The sequence below is a fragment of the Salmo trutta genome, chromosome 14 (assembly GCF_901001165.1).
Source record: "Salmo trutta chromosome 14, fSalTru1.1, whole genome shotgun sequence".
NCBI classification, from domain to species: Eukaryota; Metazoa; Chordata; class Actinopteri; order Salmoniformes; family Salmonidae; genus Salmo; species Salmo trutta.
In genome coordinates, this window is record NC_042970.1 from 61,437,114 (window position 1) to 61,457,279 (window position 20,166).

At 41.1% G+C, this 20,166-nt stretch overlaps 3 protein-coding genes across 6 annotated transcripts in view; 2 read left to right on the plus strand and 1 right to left on the minus strand.

Moving 5' to 3' along the window:
- The first annotated feature begins 2,654 nt into the window (after window positions 1-2,654).
- On the plus strand, window positions 2,655-16,281 carry LOC115208527 (presenilin-2). 2 transcript variants are annotated; one of them, XM_029776655.1, is made up of 11 exons: window positions 2,655-2,800; window positions 3,139-3,315; window positions 3,722-3,942; window positions 4,760-4,901; window positions 5,117-5,184; window positions 8,501-8,721; window positions 9,315-9,413; window positions 10,067-10,135; window positions 12,800-12,922; window positions 13,240-13,355; window positions 14,394-16,281. In XM_029776655.1, the coding sequence occupies exons 1-11, from the start codon at window positions 2,672-2,674 to the stop codon at window positions 14,547-14,549; spliced, it is 1,521 nt and encodes a 506-aa protein (XP_029632515.1). In that variant the 5' UTR covers window positions 2,655-2,671; the 3' UTR covers window positions 14,550-16,281. The 2 variants fall into 2 exon arrangements, with proteins under 2 accessions (XP_029632515.1, XP_029632516.1); XM_029776656.1 differs by having other exon boundaries at window positions 2,656-2,800; window positions 3,149-3,315.
- Window positions 16,282-16,674: 393 nt separating this feature from the next.
- Window positions 16,675-18,452, minus strand: LOC115208528 (protein dpy-30 homolog). Of its 2 annotated transcripts, none has more exons than XM_029776658.1 (5): window positions 18,368-18,452; window positions 17,815-17,855; window positions 17,658-17,705; window positions 17,109-17,251; window positions 16,675-16,877 (listed from the first exon to the last, which is right to left on the minus strand). In XM_029776658.1, the coding sequence occupies exons 1-5, from the start codon at window positions 18,375-18,377 to the stop codon at window positions 16,805-16,807; spliced, it is 315 nt and encodes a 104-aa protein (XP_029632518.1). In that variant the 5' UTR covers window positions 18,378-18,452; the 3' UTR covers window positions 16,675-16,804. The 2 variants fall into 2 exon arrangements, with proteins under 2 accessions (XP_029632518.1, XP_029632519.1); XM_029776659.1 differs by lacking the exon at window positions 18,368-18,452 and adding an exon at window positions 18,043-18,136.
- A 42-nt stretch (window positions 18,453-18,494) lies between these two features.
- The window catches only part of LOC115208525 (spastin-like), a 52,205-nt gene continuing 50,533 nt past the window's right edge, over window positions 18,495-20,166 (plus strand). The window contains exon 1 of one of the 2 annotated variants that reach the window (XM_029776654.1): window positions 18,495-19,003. In XM_029776654.1, the coding sequence (XP_029632514.1) occupies window positions 18,646-19,003 (358 nt within the window). In that variant the 5' untranslated portion in view covers window positions 18,495-18,645. The remainder of the gene's footprint in view (window positions 19,004-20,166) is intronic. The other variant, XM_029776653.1, reaches the window with a different exon arrangement.

Here is a 20,166-nt window from a genome sequence, read left to right on the forward strand (position 1 = left end):
TTATTTTTAATTTTTTTGGGGGGGGGTACATTAATTCTGCTGGATGATTTAGCATAGGTAGTAAGTTACAGTGTGCTAGCTAGCTAGCCTAGTGTTGGATAGCTAGCTAACTGTAGATAGCTAGCAAACGTTAGCTGGCATTTTGTTGGGCCTAGCAACTAGGCTAGATAACTACTGTAATTACAATGTACAGAACAGGCTTTTCATGCAATCTGTTAAATTTTTGGGGATTAGCTAGCAGACACACCCAGCATGTTAACGTTAGCTAGCTAGCTACTTGTGTCAACACAAGCACTATTTTTGCAAGCAGGATAACACAACTGCCTAGCTTTTATATGCCTAAACCATTTTAGTTTTTTAGTTTAGTTTATTAATTTGACCTTTTTTTTAAAGCACACATAAAACTTGAAAAAGCCATACATGTACTTGAGTAAAATCATTGAGGATAACACACCATAAAGTCTGGGACTTATTTCCATTGTGGTCCTCTGTAGCAATCATGATGATGATAACTAGGGATAATGTAGATGTTAAATTGTCATACATTCTTCTTCTCTACCACAGATTCCCACAAGGTCTCAGATACCAGGATGGGAAAATGCTTACAATAAAGAAACAGATGAAGACAGAGTCAGAAACAGAGTTGTCGATTTCAATTGTTACTTGTAATGTTAAAAAGGTAAGAAAAAGGCAATATGATTTTTCTAAATTAGTTATCAACAGTAGGCTACTCACCATAGTATAGGCTTCAGATTTGAGTCACCACAACAATAGTTATTGTTATGTTATTGAGTAGACCTATATATTTGTTTAATCAAGTGAATAAACTAACAATAGAAATGTATTTTTATTGTTGCAATTAAGCTGACTAAAGCAGAAGCAGAAATGTTTTTACATTTATTTTTATTGTCCCATCCACCAAAATCTGCAAAGTTGAAATGGTTGTATGCCCCACACAGTTGAAGTCAGAAGTTTACATACACTTAGGTTGTAGTCATTAAAACTCATTTTTCAACCACTCCACAAATTTCTTGTTAACAAACTATAGTTTTGGCAAGTCGGTTAGGACATCTTCTTTGTGCATGACTGTCACGTCCTGGCCAGTTTAAGGGCTTGTGAGTAAGCATTTCACAGTAAGGTCTACACCAGTTGTATTCAGAGCATGTGACAAATACCATTTGATTTGATGATTACACCCGAGATCAGCTAGATGCAGGCAAGAGTGTGCAAGGCGATATTGATTGTGTCACGGTCACCTTGATTACTAAAACATTTAATTCGTAGGCTAGGTTGTAGCAACCTCATGATGGGCATAGGGAAAATTTGAGAATTTAGTATTTTATTAGCAGTGGTGGGAAAAGTACATAATTGTCATACTTGTGTAAAAGTAAAGATACCTTTGTAATGAACACAATGGGAGGCAGAGAGTTGGTTTCAAGCACCGGGCGCAGCAGGTGTTTATTTGTAAAGGACCACAGGAGGTGGCAGGTAGCTGGGTCAGGGGCAGGCAGAAGGTCTTACACAGGGGGTCCAACAAGGCAACAGTACAGGCAGGGAAAAGGCTAGTAACGTTCTCCAGGAGATCCAATAGGCTAAAGTACAGACAGGGAATAGGCATCATTAGTGAGGCAGGCAAAAACTATCATACACGGGAGGATTAAATTACAGGAAACCCACCACTCCAACTAGAAGTGTGTCACAAAACCCCACAATACCTAACTAAATAGTGTGTGATAATGACATACAGGTGTGTGAACAGGTGATCAGAATTCAGGTGATTGGGATCTGGACAGTGAGCTGCGTTCAGGGGATCTATGTGTTTGAGAGTGTGGGCTGGAAAGTGACAATGAAAGACACAATACAGAACATTCATAGGCAATATCAGCTCAAGGTCAGAACTACATAAATTAAAAAATGGCATACGCAGCCTACATATCAATACATACAAACATAATATCTAGGCCAAATACGGGTGGTGTGTGGTGTTGCTTTGTCTGTTTCTTTTAACCATATTTGCTGTTCATTTGGGCAATATGTCATGGAAGGGAGTGCCATATAATGTCTCTATATAATACTATAGGCTTTCTTTAATTTTTCTGGATTTGGGGACTGTGAAAAGACCCCTGGTGGCATGTCTGGTGGGGTAATAAGCGTGTGTGTCAGTGCTGTGTTGACTATGTAAACAAATTGGAATTTTCAGCACATTAATGTTTCTTATAAAAATAAGAGTTACAGTCAGTCTCTCCTCAACTCTTAGCCAAGAGAGACTGGCATGCATAGTATTTATATTAGCCCTCCGATTACAATAAAAAGCAAGACGCGCCTCTCTGTTCTGGGCCAGCTGCAGCCTAACTCGGTCTTTCTTTGCAGCACTTGAGCCTGCAGGAGTTTTTTTTGTTTTTGTGTTGTCAAAAAAGCAGAGCATCTCTTTACTATGGACAGACCTCTCCCCATCTTTGCAACCATTGAATCTACATGTTTTGACCATGACAGTTTACAATCTAAGGTAAAACCAAGTCATTGAATTTTCTCAACTTATTTTTTATATATATATATTTACTTTTAAGGTTCTTATTTTTTTGTATTTTTACAAAGCAAAAGTATTTGAAGTCACAAGTTGTCTAGTGACGTTACAGAAGCACGGATCACGTGGTCCACCAGGCATCAGCTGATGACTTCCTTGTTGCTGTTTTGCTTGTCGTCAGAGATAAGAGCAATTGCAGAATCTCTCTCTTCTCTTACATCCAAGAACAGACGCGGTTTCCTTGGTCTTGTTTATGTCAAATTGTGGATTAAGAAGGTACTTTGACACGTTTAATAACTCACTTTAATATAGAACGTACAGCTTTTTTTCTTATACTAATGCTCTTGCTAGCTAGCCAGCAAGCTAACTTTTACTGATCTAAATACCAGACTGTAGTGCCATTGCGGTAAACCTCCTTTTAGCTAGCTACAGTAACGTTAGAGTATCCTGAAATTATGTATGTAGTTTTAGGCTACGTTTTTCGACATCAACGTACTCGATAATCCAGTCAGTCCCTGCGGAACTATAATGATTGGGCGTCAGTAAAGTTGCAGTTTCTCTTCTTTTTTGTGTCAATAACATCGCAAATGAATTTTGTCTTGACTAATTTGTAGAATTTTGCAGCTGTGTCCCACTCTTCTGCCGTCGCTAACATTCCATCCATGAGTACCTCAGACAGTGACGAGGACTCTTACAATGAGAGGACAGCTCTGGTTGCATCCGAGATACCTTCTGTGCCATCTTACCAACAAGACCCTGACCAACCCCAGCCTGCAGACATGGAGCCCAGGGTAGGTGTCCTCTGCACTGTTGGGCAAGTGCCCTTCCCAGAGCGGGGACACCTTGGATCAATTCAATGGCTCTACTATCTTAATTGGTCTTTGCGATTCCTTGTATCCTATCTCCTCACCTCCTTTGCAAATGTATTGGAGGAGATGGTCCAAGGTCCCTCCCTGTACCCACCCCAACGCATTTTGAGAAGTCGGCAAGGAATTTAGGATGACTTGAATGAGCCTTTGAATCAAGTGTCCGCAACTCTTAGATAGTGGTGATTGTGATGAATATATACTGTGGGTATCACAGCCACTACTTGCTATTTTCTGTTGAAACCATCAGTGCAATAATAACACTATTATTCACACCATGTACTATTTTGATGTAATAAGCAATGCTAGAAAGTGCTCCATTACCTTGCAGCGCCGCCCGGTGGCCCCAGAGCCTGCAGCTGAACCCCCCAGCCTGGACAGGAGTGCCGTGGAGCGGGAGCCCGTAGACCTGGAGGAAGAGGAGGAGCTCACCCTCAAGTACGGCGCCAAGCATGTCATCATGCTGTTCGTCCCCGTCACCCTTTGCATGGTGGTCGTCGTAGCCACCATCAAGTCGGTCAGCTTCTACACTGAGAAGAATGGACAGCAGCTGTAAGTGTTTTTTTCCCTTCTGTTTAGTAGCCTAGCTTGGGTTATGTTCTAGCTTGGGTTATGCTACCTGGATCTGTCCAATAAGAATTGCACATTTTTGTGTTCCGTTTCAAAACGTTTTCTGTTGTGCCCAAATGAACACGACCCAGTGTAATATGAGAAGAGATGCTTCTTTGCGTGATAATATGAGATGAGCTGCTTCTATGCATGACATTATGAGAAGAGGTGGTTCTCGCATATCTTTATGACAGAACCTTAAGGGAACTTTTCCTGTGATTTGACACTGACATGCTTAGAACTTAGTAGACACGAAAGTCTTTATAACTTGAGTATGTTACGCGACAGGTTTTCCCACACTTTAGTAGAAGCTAAATTCATATCTATCTCGCTGGAACTAAGGCTAAATTAGAGTTGGCCAACCCTCCCTCTGGTCATGGGGAGCTACTGGGTGTGCAGGCTTTTGCTCCAGCCCTACTATAACAGCCTGAAATCCAGAACCTGATTTTGTAGAATAAGGTGTGTTCGAGTATGGCTGGAGCAAAATCCTGCAGGAGGGTAGCTAGCTAGTAATCTGAGAAGGAGGGTTGGCCACTCATGAGATAAATATTAGGTGTAGATAATATTAGGTTTAGAGTGAAGTTGCCTCTAGACGCTGATCCAAGGTCAGTTCTACATTTCCCCCTCTAATAGTTAAGGTTAGGATTGGGGGAGGGGAAGCTGATCCTAGATCTGTACCTAGGGGGAAACTACACCACAGAGGATAGCATTTGCGTCAGGCCTCTTTTCATGATTGTTGATTTGACTCTGGCCCTGTTAGGATCTACACGCCGTTCACAGAGGACACAGACACAGTGGGCGAGCGGCTGCTCAACTCGGTGCTCAACACCATCATCATGATCAGCGTCATCGTGGTCATGACCATCTTCTTGGTCGTGCTCTACAAGTACCGCTGCTACAAGGTGAGACAGACCAAGAGTGTATTCAGTAATGTGAGACATTCTAAACATTGCAGATAGAATACCAGGGAATTGTGTCCGCTCTATTCATTCTGTCTAACAGGTAATCATATCTGTTGTTTTACACCGTACATTTCTATCTAAACGTTCTGTAACGTTACATCTTGAACAGGCCCCAAGCTTGGAGTGCTGTGTTCTAATGGTCTGTGTCATCCTAGTTCATTCATGGATGGCTCATCCTGTCCTCGCTGATGCTGCTCTTCTGGTTCAGCTTCATGTACCTGGGGTGAGTGTACATCCCTGGAATTGTTTGTAGTCAGCCGTATGGTATCATGGGGACAGGAAGGCTGTCTCATAATATATAGGCTCTTTATATAGGCTTAGTTCATGGCTCTGGTCAAAGGTAGTGCACTATATAGGGAATAGGATGTCACTTGTTTTACACCCCAATGCACCATATGCATTTGGGACAGTAAACTGGAAGTGCTTCTCTGCACTATAGTTATTCTGGGCTAGTTAAATTGTGTGTGTGTGTGGCCACACAATGCTTGCGTTAGCCGGGTGTTATTGATACACACAGCAAGGGGAACTGATACTGCTGCTTCGTTGGAAGCAGAACTTGTTAATTAGAACCTAACAACACATATTTTCAGAGTTAAAAACTCAACGGACACTATGAAAGCTCAAACCAAGTATATTCTTCCCAGAGGGTCAATACAGCTGCATCAGACAAAGACATGTTTTGAATAATTGTGGTATATGTACCCCACTTTGGGTGGAGTCTCCTCCTTTTTGCTAAACTTAGTTTCCTGCCTAGCAATAAAGATACAAAGTGATACTGGTAATAAACTTTTCTTTCTCCCTTAATGTGACCTGACCTGACCTCGACCCCCTTCATCACTAATCCATGGCTCTCTCCCCTTGTCAATGCTGCCACTTGCTCGTTTTCCCTGCACTCAGCACATTCCAAGCTTAATTGCACACGCATATACCTTCCTCCTACCGATAACCATTAACTTCTGGTTCTCTAAACCTAATCACTCAAAATTTCAACAGGATACCTGATAATTAACCCTATCCCAAGTTTGAGTTAGTACCCAGAATCCATCAGTATTTTGATGCTACTTTTCTCTGTGGTTATTGACAATTTTCCAAAAAATATTGCCTTAAAGCAATTTCCACCACCCTAGTGTATTAAGTTTGTTGGCTCAAACTTCTCCCCCCCTCAGCTTTTGTTATTTAAAGAACTGTCTGACCGGTCTGAAAGATCACCTTAGTCCCTGGGCCAGAGATTTAACTTAAACAGAACCCCACTGTCTTCACTTATAGTACCAGTCAAGTTTGGAAACACCTACTCATTCCAGGGGTTTTCTTTATTTTGACTATTTCTACATTTTAGAATAATAGTGAAGACATTAAAACTATGAAATAACACACATGGAATCATGTAGTAACCAAAAAAGTGTTAAACAAATCAAAATATGTTATATTTGAGATTCTTCAAAGTGGCCAGCCTTTGTCTTGATGACAGCTTTGCACAATCTTGGCATTCTCTCAACCAGCATCATGAGATAGTCACCTGGAATGCATTTAAATGAATTAGGTGTGCTTTGTTAAGTTAATTTGTGGAATTTTTTCCTCCTTGATGCGTTTGAGCCATTTAGAGGTGTTGTGACAAGATTGGGGTGGTATACAGAAAATAGCCCTATTTGGTAAAATACCAAGTCCATATTATGGCAAGAACATCTCAAATAAGCAAAGAGAAATGACAGTCCATCATTACTTTAAGACATGAAGGTCAGTCAAGCCGGAAAATTCCAGGAACTTTAAACGTTTCTTTACCCTGCATCCTACTGCTGGCTTGCTTCTGAAGCTAAGCAGGGTTGGTCCTGGTCAGTCCCTGGATGGGAGACCAGATGCTGCTGGAAGTGGTGTTGGAGGGCCAGTAGGAGGCACTCTTTCCTTTGGTCTAAAAAAAATATCCCAATGCCCCAGACACTGCCCTGTGTAGGGTGCCGTCTTTCGGATGGGGCGTTAAACGGGTGTCCTGACTCTCTGAGGTCATTAAAGATCCCATGGCACTTATCGTAAGAGTAGGGGTGTTAACCCCGGTGTCCTGGCTAAATTCCCAAGCTGTCCAGCATACCATCATGGTCACCTAATCATCCCCAGCTTACAATTGGCTCATTCATCCCCCTCCTCTCCCCTGTAACTATTCCCCAGGTCGTTGCTGTAAATGAGAATGTGTTCTCAGTCAACTTACCTGGTTAAATAACGGTAAAATAAAAATAAATATTGCAGTTGCAAAAACCATCTACTGCTATGATGAAACTGGCTCTCATGAGGACCACCACAGGTAAGGAAGACCCAGAGTTACCTCTGCTGCAGAGGATACGTTCATTAGAGTTACCAGCATCAAATTGCAGCCCAAATAAATGCTTCAGAGTTCAAGTAACAGACACATCTCAACATCAACTGTTCAGAGGAGATTGCGTGAATCAGGCCTTCATGGTCAAATTGCTTCAACGAAACCACTACTAAAGGACACTAATAAGAAGAAGAGACTTGCTTGGGCCAAGAAACACGACCAATGGACATTAGACCGGTGGAACTCTGTCCTTTGGTCTGATAAGTCCAAATTTGAGATTTTTGGTTCCAACTGCTGTGTCTTTGTGAGAAGCAGGGTAGGTGAACGGATGATCTCCGCATGTGTGGTTCCCACCGTGAAGCATGGAGGAGGTGTGGGGGTGCTTTGCTGGTGACACTGTCTGGATTTATTTAGAATTCAAGGCACACTTAACCAGCATGGCTACCACAGCATTCTGCAGAGATGCACCATCCCATCTGGTTTGGGCTTATCATTTGTTTTTCAACAGGACAATGACCCAACACACCTCCAGGCTGTGTAAGGGCTATTTGACCAAGAAGGAGAGTGATGGAGTGCTGCATCAGATGACCTGGCCTCCACAATCACCCAACCTCAACCCAATTGAGATGGTTTGGGATGAGTTGGACCGCAGAGTGATGGAAAAGCAGCCAACAAGTTCTCAGCATATGTGGGAACTCCTTCAAGACTGTTGGAAAAGCATTCATCATGAAGTCGGTTGAGCGAATGCCAAGAGCGTGCAGAGGGGGGCTACTTTGAAGAATCTAAAACACAAAATATAGATTTTGATTTGTTTAACACTTTTTTGGGGGTTACTTCACGATTCCATACGTGTTATTTCATAGTTTCGTATTTCATAGTCTTCACTATTATTCTACAATGTAGAAAATAATAAAAATAAAGATAAACCTTTGAGCAGGTGTGTCTAAACTTTTGACTGGTACTGTACATCAAAGAAGCATTCTAATTACTCAGTTCACACTCTGGATGGGAGCATCGCAACAGTTTAATGTGAATTCCTCATCTTAAAAGATAGGACAGATGAAAGGAAGGGTATTCATCTGTCCTACTCAGATCACTATAGATGAAGGATAGGAGGTGAGGAAAGGAAGCCACAAGTGATCATTGAGATGCATCCCTTGTCTGTAAAGCGGTTTGAGGTTTGAATGCACTTTAAATTAAGTTCGATTTGACAGGTCTCTCTCCTCCTATCCAGGGAGGTATTTAAAACCTACAACTTGGCCATGGATTACCCCACAGTAGCCATGATCATCTGGAACTTTGGGGCAGTAGGAATGATCTGTATACACTGGAAGGGGCCTCTGCAGCTGCAGCAGGCCTACCTCATCGCCATCTCGGCCCTCATGGCCCTGGTGTTCATCAAGTACCTGCCCGAGTGGTCCGCCTGGGTCATCCTGGGAGCCATCTCCGTCTACGGTGAGTAGGAGGGCTCAGACTACATTTTGCTGTTGGTTTATACTGTCTGGCATCATCCGGAAACAACCCCTAGCAATTTAGTCTCTAGTCTAGACACTGAAGTGATTTGAAATGATTGGATAGATATAAGGACCTTGATAGATAATAATTTCCACTTAGCATATCCCTAGACAAGGTGGAGGTTCCATCTTTTGTCTAGAAATGTAGAAGATTTGGTGGTGCAAGGTCCTTGGATGGGTATAAATTCCAACTAGCCTATCCCAGTGTAAGGTGAATGTACTATCCAATTCCGTATACCTATCTATTCCTTTCAGGTCTTTGTGAATAGCCAAGAGGGGTAGAGACTACAGGTTGTTTCTGGACGGGACCTTTGATTTAATGGCATAGGTGTTAAATTGCCGCTTCTTTTTAACTGTGATGGTAGACCAGTTATCATGCTGCTGTACAGACCTCGACTATTAGCTGAGCACCATCTGTCAAAAAGTGTGCGATTTCATCATGTATAAATGTTGCAATCATTCTCCCGTAGTTCAGTACTTTTTTTTTTGCTCATTCAGAAATTCCTGTGTCATGCTACTGTCCTTTGTTTGCAGATTTGGTTGCGGTCTTGTGCCCTAAAGGTCCTCTCAGGATGCTTGTAGAGACCGCACAGGAGCGTAACGAGCCCATCTTCCCTGCTCTCATATATTCATGTAAGTACAAGGTTTTGTACATTGGGGCACACCATAGCAAACTGTTTCGCAACAGAAAGTGTATCTTGTTAAACAAGTTCAGGGGGTGTATTCTCTTCAAACAGAACAAAGAGACCTACCGGAATTAGTCCAATAAATTCATTTAATTTTTTGTTGCAAACATGTTTTGCTACCATAAGAGCGTTTTCTTCATTTTTACAATTCTATAAAAAAATTTTAATGTTGGTCGCTAATATTTGTCCTATTATTATTATTATTATTATTATTATTATTATTATTATTATTATTTTTATCTTCCTATTCCCCCTGAGACACCCTCGAGAGTGTGGTCATGGCCACAGTCTGCCATTATCATCTGGAGTAATTTAGGGTTACGCGCTTTGCTTAAGGGCACATAATGAACACGACCCAACTCTGAGGGAATAGGCATCATGCAAAGCAGCGGCTCCTTGTCTTGGTGCACGGGGGCCCTTTATGTGTGTTTGTTTTAGTTCAATTCAGAATTGACCAAAATGTCTGTTTTGTTTCTTTGAGTTGGTTCTCGAGCCTTTGGTATGGTTCGTAATTTCCTTCCATAAGGATGCCTTTCGACCAAAATTATGAGTCTTGCAGAATTGCACCAGTTTACTAATAGGACTTTAATTTATTTTTAGCTGCCATGATATGGATGGTTGGGATGGCCAACCCAGCAAGAAATGCAGAGCCCACAAATCAAGATACAGGTACGTTTTGTCAAATTTCTGCTTATAACCCTTTGGCTTTAACAATGCTCAGTTTGTAATATATATATATATATATATATATATATATTAGTGCCTTGCAAAAGTATTCACCCCCCCTTGGCGTTTTTCCTATTTTGTTTCATTACAACCTGTAATTTAAATTGATTTTCATTTGGATTTCATGTAATGGACATACACAAAATTGGTGAAATGGAAAAAAATAACTTGTTTAAAAAAAAGAATTAAAAACGGAAAGTGTTGCGTGCATATGTATTCACCCCCTTTGCTATGAAGCCCCTAAATAAGATCTGGTGCAACCAATTACCTTCAGAAGTCACCATGAAGAACAAGGAGCTCTCCAAACAGGTCAGGGACGAAGTTGTGAAGAAGTACAGATCATGGTTGGGTTCTAAAAAAATATCCAAAACTTTGAACATCCCACAGAGCACCATTTAAATCCATTATTAAAAAATGGAAAGAATATGGCACTACAACAAACCTGACAAGAGAGGGCCACCCACCAAAACTCACGGACCAGGCAAGGAGGGCATTAATTAGAGAGGCAACAAAGAGACCAAAGATAACCCTGAAGGAGCTGCAAAGCTCTACAGTGGAGATTGGAGTATCGGTCCATAGGACCACTTTAAGCCGTACACTCCATAGACCTGGGCTTTACGGAAAAGTGGCCAGAAAAAAAGCCACTGCTTAAAGAAAAAAAATAAGAAAAAACGTTTGGTGTTCGCCAAAAGGCATGTGGGAGACTCCCCAAACATATGGAAGAAGGTACTCTGGTCAGATGAGACTAAAATTGAGCTTTTTGGCCATCAAGGAAAACGCAGTGTCTGGCGCAAACCCAACATCTCTCATCACCCCGAGAACACCTTCTCCACAGTAAAGCATGGTGGTGGCAGCATCATGCTGTGGGGATGTTTATCATCGGCAGGGACTGGAAAACTGGTCAGAATTGAAGGAATGATGGTTGGCGCTAAATACAGGGAAATTCTTGAGGGAAACCTGTTTCAGTCTTCCAGAGATTTGAGACTGGGACGGAGGTTCATCTTCCAGCAGGACAATGACCCTAAGCATACTGCTAAAGCAACACTCGAGTGGTTTAATAATGGGAAACATTTAAATGTCTTGGAATGGCCAAGTCAAAGCCCAGACCTCAATCCAATTGAGAATCTAGCGGGACAAAGATCGTACTTTTTGGAGAAAAGTCCTTTGGTCGGATGAAACAAAAATAGAACTGTTTGGCCATAATGACTATCATTATGTTTGGAGGAAAAAGGGGGAGGCTTGCAAGCCGAAGAACACCATCTCAACCGTGAAGGACGGGTGTGGCAGCATCATGTTGTGGGGGTGCTTTGCTGTAGGAGGGACTGGTGCACTTCACAAAATAGATGGCATCATGAGGGAGGAAAATTGTCGATATATTGAAGCAACATCTCAAAACATCAGTCAGGAAGTTAAAGCTTCATCGCAAATGGGTCTTCCAAATGAACAATGACCCCAAGCATACTTCCAAAGTTGTGGCAAAATGGCTTAAGGACAACAAAGTCAAGGTATTGGAGTGGCCATCACAAAGCCCTGACCTCAATCCCATAGAAAATGTGTGGGCAGAACTGAAAAAGCGTGAGCGAGCAAGGAGGCCTACAAACCTGACTCAGTTACAGCAGCTCTGTCAGAAGGAATGGGCCATAATTCACCCAACTTATTGTGGGAGGCTACCCGACATGTTTGCCCCAAGTTAAACAATTTAAAGGCAATGCTACCAAATACTAATTGAGTGTATGTCAACTTCTGACCCACTGGGAATGTGAAGAAGGAAATAAAAGCTGAAATAAATCATTCTCTCTCCTATTATTCTGACATTTCACATTCTTAAAATAAAGTGGTGATCCTAACTGACCTAAGACAGGGAATCTTTACTAGGCTTGAATGTCAGGAATTGTGAAACTGAGTTTTTAAATGTATTTGGCTAAGGTGTATGTAAAACTTCCGACGTATGTATGTATGTATGTATGTATGTATGTATGTATGTATGTATGTATGTATGTATGTACAGTTGAAGTCGGAAGTTTACATACACCTTAGCCAAATACATTTAAACTCAGTTTTTCACAATTCCTGATATCTTTTGATTTTCCCATGATGTCAAGCAAAGAGGCACTGAGTTTGAAGGTAGGCCTTGAAATACATCCACAGGTACACCTCCAATTGACTCAAATTATGTCAATTAGCCTATCAGAAGCTTCTAAAGCCATGACATAATTTTCTGGAATTTTCCAAGCTGTTTAAAGGCACAGTCAACTTAGTGTATGTAAACTTCTGACCCACTGGAATTGTGATACAGTGAAATATTCTGTCTGTAAACACTTGTTGGAAAAATTACTTGTCATGCACAAAGTAGATGTCCTAACCGACTTGCCAAAACGATAGTTTTGTTAATTAACAAGAAATTTGGGGAATGGTTGAAAAACACTTAGGTTGGAGTCATTAAAACTCGTATGTAAACTTCCAACTTCAACTGTGTGTGTGTCTATGGTTTCAACAGTTTCACATTTGTAATGTTTTTTTGGATGAGTGCACTGTAGATTTGAATGCAGAACAGATTTGAATGAAGGACTTAAAATGAGTAAACATTTGCCATTTTCGGTTCCTCAGATGAGGAGGCACATCAGAGTGAGGGCAGTGCCCTGGCGAGAGACTGGGTGGAGCCAGAGACTCAAGTGTCCTCCGGGATGAACAGGTCCTACTCAACTGAGGATGACCTAGACGAGGAAGACCGTGAGCACTTTCTGAATCCTAAATCAACCACTAGCCCCTACCCCTTAGGCACAGGATCTGAAAGGATCGGATAGGTGTAAGCAATGGTGTTGAATATTACACCAAGCCTATCAAAATGCAGCCATTTGCCATTTCTAGCCAATCCTTTCAGATCTCCACAAATGCATAAAGGGTAGGGTTGATTGGGGATTGGACAAACATCTCCCGTAGCAAAAAAAAATGTTCCTCAGTTATTTTTAGAATTTTGTAATAAATGTGGTTTCTTATGGTGTGAAACTAATCCAAATGGACATGCTGTCGTGTGGTATAATCTGCAGGAGGAGTCAAGCTGGGACTGGGGGACTTCATCTTCTACAGTGTGCTGGTGGGGAAGGCTGCCGCCACCGGAGGAGACTGGAACACCACGCTGGCCTGCTTCGTGGCCATTCTCATAGTGAGTGTTGCAGTCAGACCTAGGGCTGTTGCGGTGGCCGTATTACCGCAACACCGGCAGTCATGACTGCCCTATTACCGCCACACCGGCAGTCATGAGTCATGACCGCTGTAGAATTCCACGTGACCATTAAGTAATCTCCTTTTATGCACTTTGGACATGCATTGGTAGTATTCAACTCGCTAATGACCATCAGGTTGCTAATGGCTTGGTACTCAGGGCTCTATTGTCCCTCTAACCACTCTGACATCAATGTAAAATCACATCAAACACCTATCATCAAAACAGCATCGTGCTTTTAAAACTCACCTCACTGTGAAGTTCAACAACAGGTTGAAACTGAGTGGAAAACAGTCTTTGCGGGATGTTGTTTCAAAGTGGATAGCGCTTTCTAAGGTGATGATTAATTCAAAACACCCATAAGCTTATTAGCGCTTATGCATAGGCCTATATATGAGCCCATGCCCCCCCCCCCCCACCCCCATTATACAATACATAGTCTACTGCATATTATGCACAGCAGAAAAACATTTAAAAAATGATTTAGATGTCTATGGTACAAAAGTGGTCTAACCTGTAATCTGAAATAACACAAATTCTAGTAATCACCTATAAGTGTGGAATGTATTATTATGCATACAGGATGGACTGGTTACCTTATTCTACACTCCAAACATTCTATCCATGAGACTGGGAGTGAAAGTATAGGCCTAGGTGATGCTGTTGGTTCATTGATTGTGCAGGGTGGCTTAAAGAGTGAGCCTAAAATTATAGTGAATAACTTTATTTCTTTTTTCCAATTGTATTTATGTATGTTTAACTGTTCAGTTGCATGTCTGAACGAATGTTCAAGATAAGCATACTCATAGTAAACTAGAAAGGTAGTTTCAGCAGAAACTTTGGAATGGGTGTCGATTGCTAGCCTATTTAGTGTGGTGGCTAAGCTGAGAGAGCCCTAAAAATTGTATGATAAAGCACCAAATGTGGCCTATTTGTGGATTTGAAATGTTCTTTAATGACCCCTTCTGTGTCTCACAGGGACTCTGCCTTACTCTTCTGCTGCTGGCCATATTCAAGAAGGCCCTCCCAGCTCTCCCCATCTCCATCACCTTTGGCCTGGTCTTCTACTTCTCTACAGACAACCTGGTCCGCCCCTTTATGGACAACCTTGCTGCCCACCAGTTCTACATCTGACTTCCTGTCTGGGGGTCAATGGAACGCACAATTTTTTCCCCCCCCCCATGCCTGGTCTCGTGTTTTCCACCAATGGTAGTCTGTGAGCAAGGATTTGATTGGGGGGGACTATAATGCTTTTTAATCAGATTGCGTATATTTTGCTAACAGGTCACCACAAATGAGGGTAAAATGCATCTAGGATTGTTTCATGTGGCAGATGTACAGTGATACAAGACGGGTGTCTCGGTCTGTCTCAGTTCTTATTTTCCAGATATAGGATGGCGTCAAGTTGTTTCTTCTCATTAGATAGGTCAATTTCGATAAGATGCAGGTCAGAAACAGGACATTGTGAATTATCAGGAGAAATCACATTTGTTATTACTCACTATAGATCAATTTGAATTAGGCATTTATGTTCCACTCAACCAACTTTGGGTTATTTTGAGGATAACTTGGCACTCCAACTTCAATAGATCACAAGTGAAGTGGTAACTTGAACAGTCAAAACATACTGCAGTGATCCATTAAAATCAATTTCCCCTCAAATATCTGCTCAAGGCTACTGGTTTTTAAAGGGGCAGTGCAGTCCGAAACTTGATTTTCCAAATTTTTTATATTTTCAGTTTGAGTTCAAAATAACTCTGAAATTGTGAAAATGATAATGATGCCTTTCTTAGTGTAAGAGTTTTTGTTTATTTATTTTACACCTGGAATTTCAGCCTGTTCAGGTGGGATGGAGTTTTTGGCCCACAGCATGACATCACAATCTGATCTGATTATTCTGACCAAAAATGGTTCGTTCCAACAGAGTGAATCCTGTGGCTTGCTATATAAAGCAGGCAGACAGGCATTGAGGTCACTGAGTGTATTTTGTGTTATTTTCATAAAATAAACAGTAATTTATTAGACAGTGATTTAAAAATTACATTAAGACTGCATGGGAGCTTTTAATGTCTTGAGAAAGCAGAAACCCAAAATGTCAAATATATTTTAGGGCTTCACTTTGAGAGTAGTTTTTACTTGATAAATGAGGTATCAAGATTCCAACCCCCTATTGCCCTTCTGTAAATAAGTGAATTAAATAAATAGAACAAGCATAGATTAAAATGAAAGTTTTGTTTGAGGCACTCTGTTCAACAATTGATTCAATCTTGTATGACTCGTAGGAAATTATTTAACTTAACATTTATTTTCTAATCTTTAAAAAAAAATCCAAATGGAAGTCAAAGCATACTCCAGTTTGCTAATTGCTGCAGAGTTGCCAAGTATTGTGAAGGAGGGCGCCAAAAGGTGTAGGCTGATCTTGGGTCAGTTTTGCATTTCCCCACTAATGATTAAGTTTAGGATTGGGGAGAGGCTGATGCTAGATCTGTACATAGGGGAAACATTATCCCGGGGTGCTCAAACAAACATGAAGCATGCTGGTCCTAACTAGCCTGAAATCCAAACTGATGTTTTCTGTTTATCAGTTTGTATTGCAATCTAGTTTCTAACTGCTCACTGAAGACCAACTTGCTGGTAGTAAAATACTGGTCTGCTGTTTGGAGTGCATTTACATGCAATGAGTGTGTAGTCTTTATATTGAAAATATATATTTTATAGAATGTAATAATGGTGTAACATTTTATTTATCTTAATACACCTAAATGAAGTTCTCTTGATGGATTTTCTTTTTTTGTTGTACTTTTTTCATTGTGGTGTGCAATAAAGTGGTACATCTGCTAAATTAATTCCAAGAGCAGAAATCTAACAACGGATGAAAGGGTGATTCTAAAATTACAGTTGATGGTTATTTAGCACCAACTTCCCTGTTTGTATTTCTTATGATTAATAGAATGGAGTTTGATAAAAGGGTCAATCTAGGATGCACCAAAGGGGTTCATCACCAGCTCTGTAGCTCAACTAGTGGTAGAATAAAACATGGCACTGGAATGATACATGTGTCATTTGGCAATATGAAAACATGACATTGTTAATTAGCAAGCTATGTTTCCTCTTGTAATCATTTTGGTAAATGGACTGAATTTGAATGTAGAAAATGTTGCACTGAAGGGGACCATGATGCAAGGGAACTTGAGGTGCAACATAGTTGGTGTCTTCTGTATATATTAGTTTACATTTGCCCTAAAAGAAGAGTACCATATTTCCCTGCAGCACCATCTTTATTCTGGTTTAAAAAACTACATCATTAGCAAACATAACCAATGACAAACAACCATTTCCTTGATTTTAAACAGATGGCCTCAAAGTGCACATTTCCATCCGTCTGGAGCTTAATTTCGATCTTCAAACTGTGATTTGTTCTTGAGAAGGAAGGCTGCTAAGAATTCAATAGGATTTGCAGGTCTGAAAGAGAAGACAAAATTGAGAACGACACATCTTTAACAAAGTCTGGTAGCTTGAAAGTTACTTGAAACCCAAATGCTCGTCCCTTTTCATAGTACTACTTGAAATCCAAATGCTCTTCCCTTTTCATAGTACTGCTTGTTCTATACATTTAAAAAAAATACATTTCCAAGCATGTCATGCAGAAATGTGAAAAAAATCTGAGCCCCTGCACAGACATTTTCAACATACCTTTCCTTGGCCAGCACAGATAAGCCTTGAAGAAGAATGGGCACCACTGTCTGATCCAAATATGCCCTCGTGGGGAGCGACTGCAGATCCACCTTCTGTTTGGAGACCTTCTCTGTGTTGGCTTTCTCGTTTTCCACTATTCTCTACATAATGTGGTGGTGAAAGAGGAAGCAGAGATACAGAAATATCAACAGTTACCGCTACTCACGCCACTATCCATGCACGTAAGCATCTTAAAAGTGTACTCAGAATTAGAGGTCGACCGATTAATCGGAATGGCCGATTAATTGGGGCCGATTTCAAGTTTTCATAATCGGAAATTGGTATTTTTGGACAGCAATTTTTTTATTTACACCTTTATTTAACTAGGCAAGTAAGTTAAGAACACATTCTTATTTTCAATGACGGCCTAGGAATAGTGGGTTAACTGGTTACAATCAAGGTTACCATAACTATCATAATGCAGTGTGATGTTTGAGTCTTTGAAATGAACCCCTTTTCATGGACATGATTTTCTGAAAGGCACAATAATCGTATAGATTGTCATACCTGGATGTTTTCCGTCAGTCCATATTCAGAATGGGGGGTTTCAGCTGTCTAAAAAAAAGAGCAGAAATATGTATTTATTTAAAAATGGTCTATCAAACACGCCATTTAAATGAAGAGAACCACTTAAAATCCCTAACTACATCCGTATTAGACTTACTGGAGTGTGCACCTCCATAGATTGGTCTGCGTCCGTGTGATCTGAGAGAAACATACATTAACGTCAGCTACCTACATTCTAGGCAACAGGAAGAGGATAGTCAGTCAGTTAACGTAAAAGTCTTCAGAATCATTCGGAGACAGATCAGCAACAATATCAAAATGTCAACAACCGCAAGGACGGTGGTTCTGTCATCGTTTAACTAGAACGTAAAATACACACACTTACTCCAGATTAAGTTCAGGTAGATAACCACATAGCAGTACCATCCATTCTTACAAGCAAAAGAAGGTACCCTACAGGCAGGCTAGCTACAGTAATGTCGAATGAATATATGAATTCAAGTGGCGGGTAAACTAACGTCACTTTAGCTCGTTGGCTAGCTAACGTTATCATGTTAGCAACGACCTTCCACCGTGAACCAAGGACTGTTGCCGACAGAAGAGACTGGATTAAACAAATTGTTGAGGTATACTAAAGTATTTCAAGCTAAATGTACCGCAACAACTATAATAGAACGCAAAAAGTGCCGATAAACGAACATTTCACTTACCGTCCGCCATGTTTGTTGTTAGTATTTACGCAATGTGCGTGGTCTCTACGTAAAATCTTGTTTTCAGTTACGTACTGTCTATGATAGGACAAGCGTGAGCGTGCCCCTCCTCCCTTTCCCTTTTGTTCGTTTGGTAACCGCCCCGTCCAATTTGATCAACATTTGGACCACCATGTCTGGGAATATGTGGCAACTGTAGACGCTGCAAAGGTTGAGAGGCAACCCAAGCAAAAGGCAAGACCGTTATGTTATGGATACGATAGCGAGCCATCGGGTGAATGAGTTCTCCGGGAGGAAGAGGCAGCAGAAAGAAGCGAGGCCCTGCAGGGTCCCCGCCCGACGGAGGGGCCACCTGCGACCAAGTGTCACTACATAAACGAAATTTGTACTACTTCTCATACCCACTGCTGGCGTTGTTTGCAGTGCTCCGTGTCCTCGTCTTGCATTTTGGCGAACTCTTCGCCTGGCTGTGCGAGCGGATGTCTCGTGCTATGGCTGCGAGACCCAAACAACGGGCAGCAGACGAGCATGCGAACAAGGTGTGCGAGCAGGACATCGGCGAGCAGATCCGAAACCACCACAAACAAGCATTCGAGTACATCTCAGTGGCTCTGAGAATTGACGAGGATGACAAAGGTATGTTTTCAGTGTAGTGTGACTGCTATTTGTAGCAGCACCACTGACTGTTGTGTAGCTGGGTTTAACAGCAGTTGTCAAGTTATCAACTGTTATAAACCCATGTGTGGATAACGCAAACAAAGATACTACTGTCAATACAGATTGAAACAAAACGGGTTAAATTTAACTAGGCCTATTGATTCAAACTCAGGCTCTGTAACCAAACAGCAACGCAACGGAGCATGTCAAAATATTATTATATTCTAAATGCAAACGAGGAAATAAAGAAAGAGCGAGGTCAGTTGACTTACAGGTTCAAGTTGTGATTTTCTGCATGATAAAAGGTGTGGTGCAGAAGTGTTGATCCCATGATATCTTGTGTATTTATGGGACTTTCCGTAGAAACCGCCACATAGCTTTTATAATGTCATCATGCAGACAGAGAGAACAAATGTTCTGTCAATGACATTGTCTGCAATCACATAGCGATATTAGCTTATTGGACTACAGATACATATCTGTCCATTATACCACCACACTATTACTACAATAGCTTACTGTTGAGGCGGTTGACAGAGTGATGCATACTGTTCAATATGGCTTGGAGAATATGCCTGCCTACTCAACACAGGTCTCAGACTGGCTGAATGCAGTCAGCCATATGGTAGGACCAGCGGTGAAAGGGGGCAACATGTTAGCGGCTGAATATATGGGTGTTTTACATTTTACATTTTAGTCATTTAGCAGACGCTCTTATCCAGAGCGACTTACAGTAGTGAATGCATACAATTCATAGATTTATTTTTCCGTACTGGCCCTCCGTGGGAATCGAACCCACAACCCTGGCGTTGCAAACACCATGCTCTACCAACTGTTAAAAGGCTGAAAAGCACTAAAGGGAATAAGCAAAGGCACTATGTGTAATCCTGGGATTAAGTGTATTTATTGGTATAATTCTATAATGGCCTATAGTTATTTGTACTTCTCCTATAATGGCCATTAGTAATATTATAGTCTGATAATGGCATGTAGCAATCTTATAATTGCCTATAGTAATCTACTTATTATTGTTTGGTAAATCATGTATTGGCTCCGCCACCAATAAAATGGATCCAAGGAACTAGAGGGGAGGGGAAACCCCGCATAGAGGAAATAATTTAGATTTGGAAAAATGGTAGAGT

Bases quoted from the DNA above. Each gene is read 5' to 3' on its own strand.
- LOC115208527 (XM_029776655.1), top strand. From the start codon at position 2,672: ATGACTTCCTTGTTGCTGTTTTGCTTGTCGTCAGAGATAAGAGCAATT. The intron at 9,414-10,066 runs GTAAGTACAAGG...ATTTATTTTTAG, and splicing joins CCCTGCTCTCATATATTCAT to CTGCCATGATATGGATGGTT. The intron at 12,923-13,239 runs GTGAGCACTTTC...TATAATCTGCAG, and splicing joins TGACCTAGACGAGGAAGACC to GAGGAGTCAAGCTGGGACTG.
- LOC115208528 (XM_029776658.1), bottom strand. The intron at 17,706-17,814 runs GTAAGTCTAATA...TCTTTTTTTTAG, and splicing joins CTATGGAGGTGCACACTCCA to ACAGCTGAAACCCCCCATTC. The intron at 16,878-17,108 runs GTATGTTGAAAA...CTTCTCTTTCAG, and splicing joins TCTGTGCTGGCCAAGGAAAG to ACCTGCAAATCCTATTGAAT.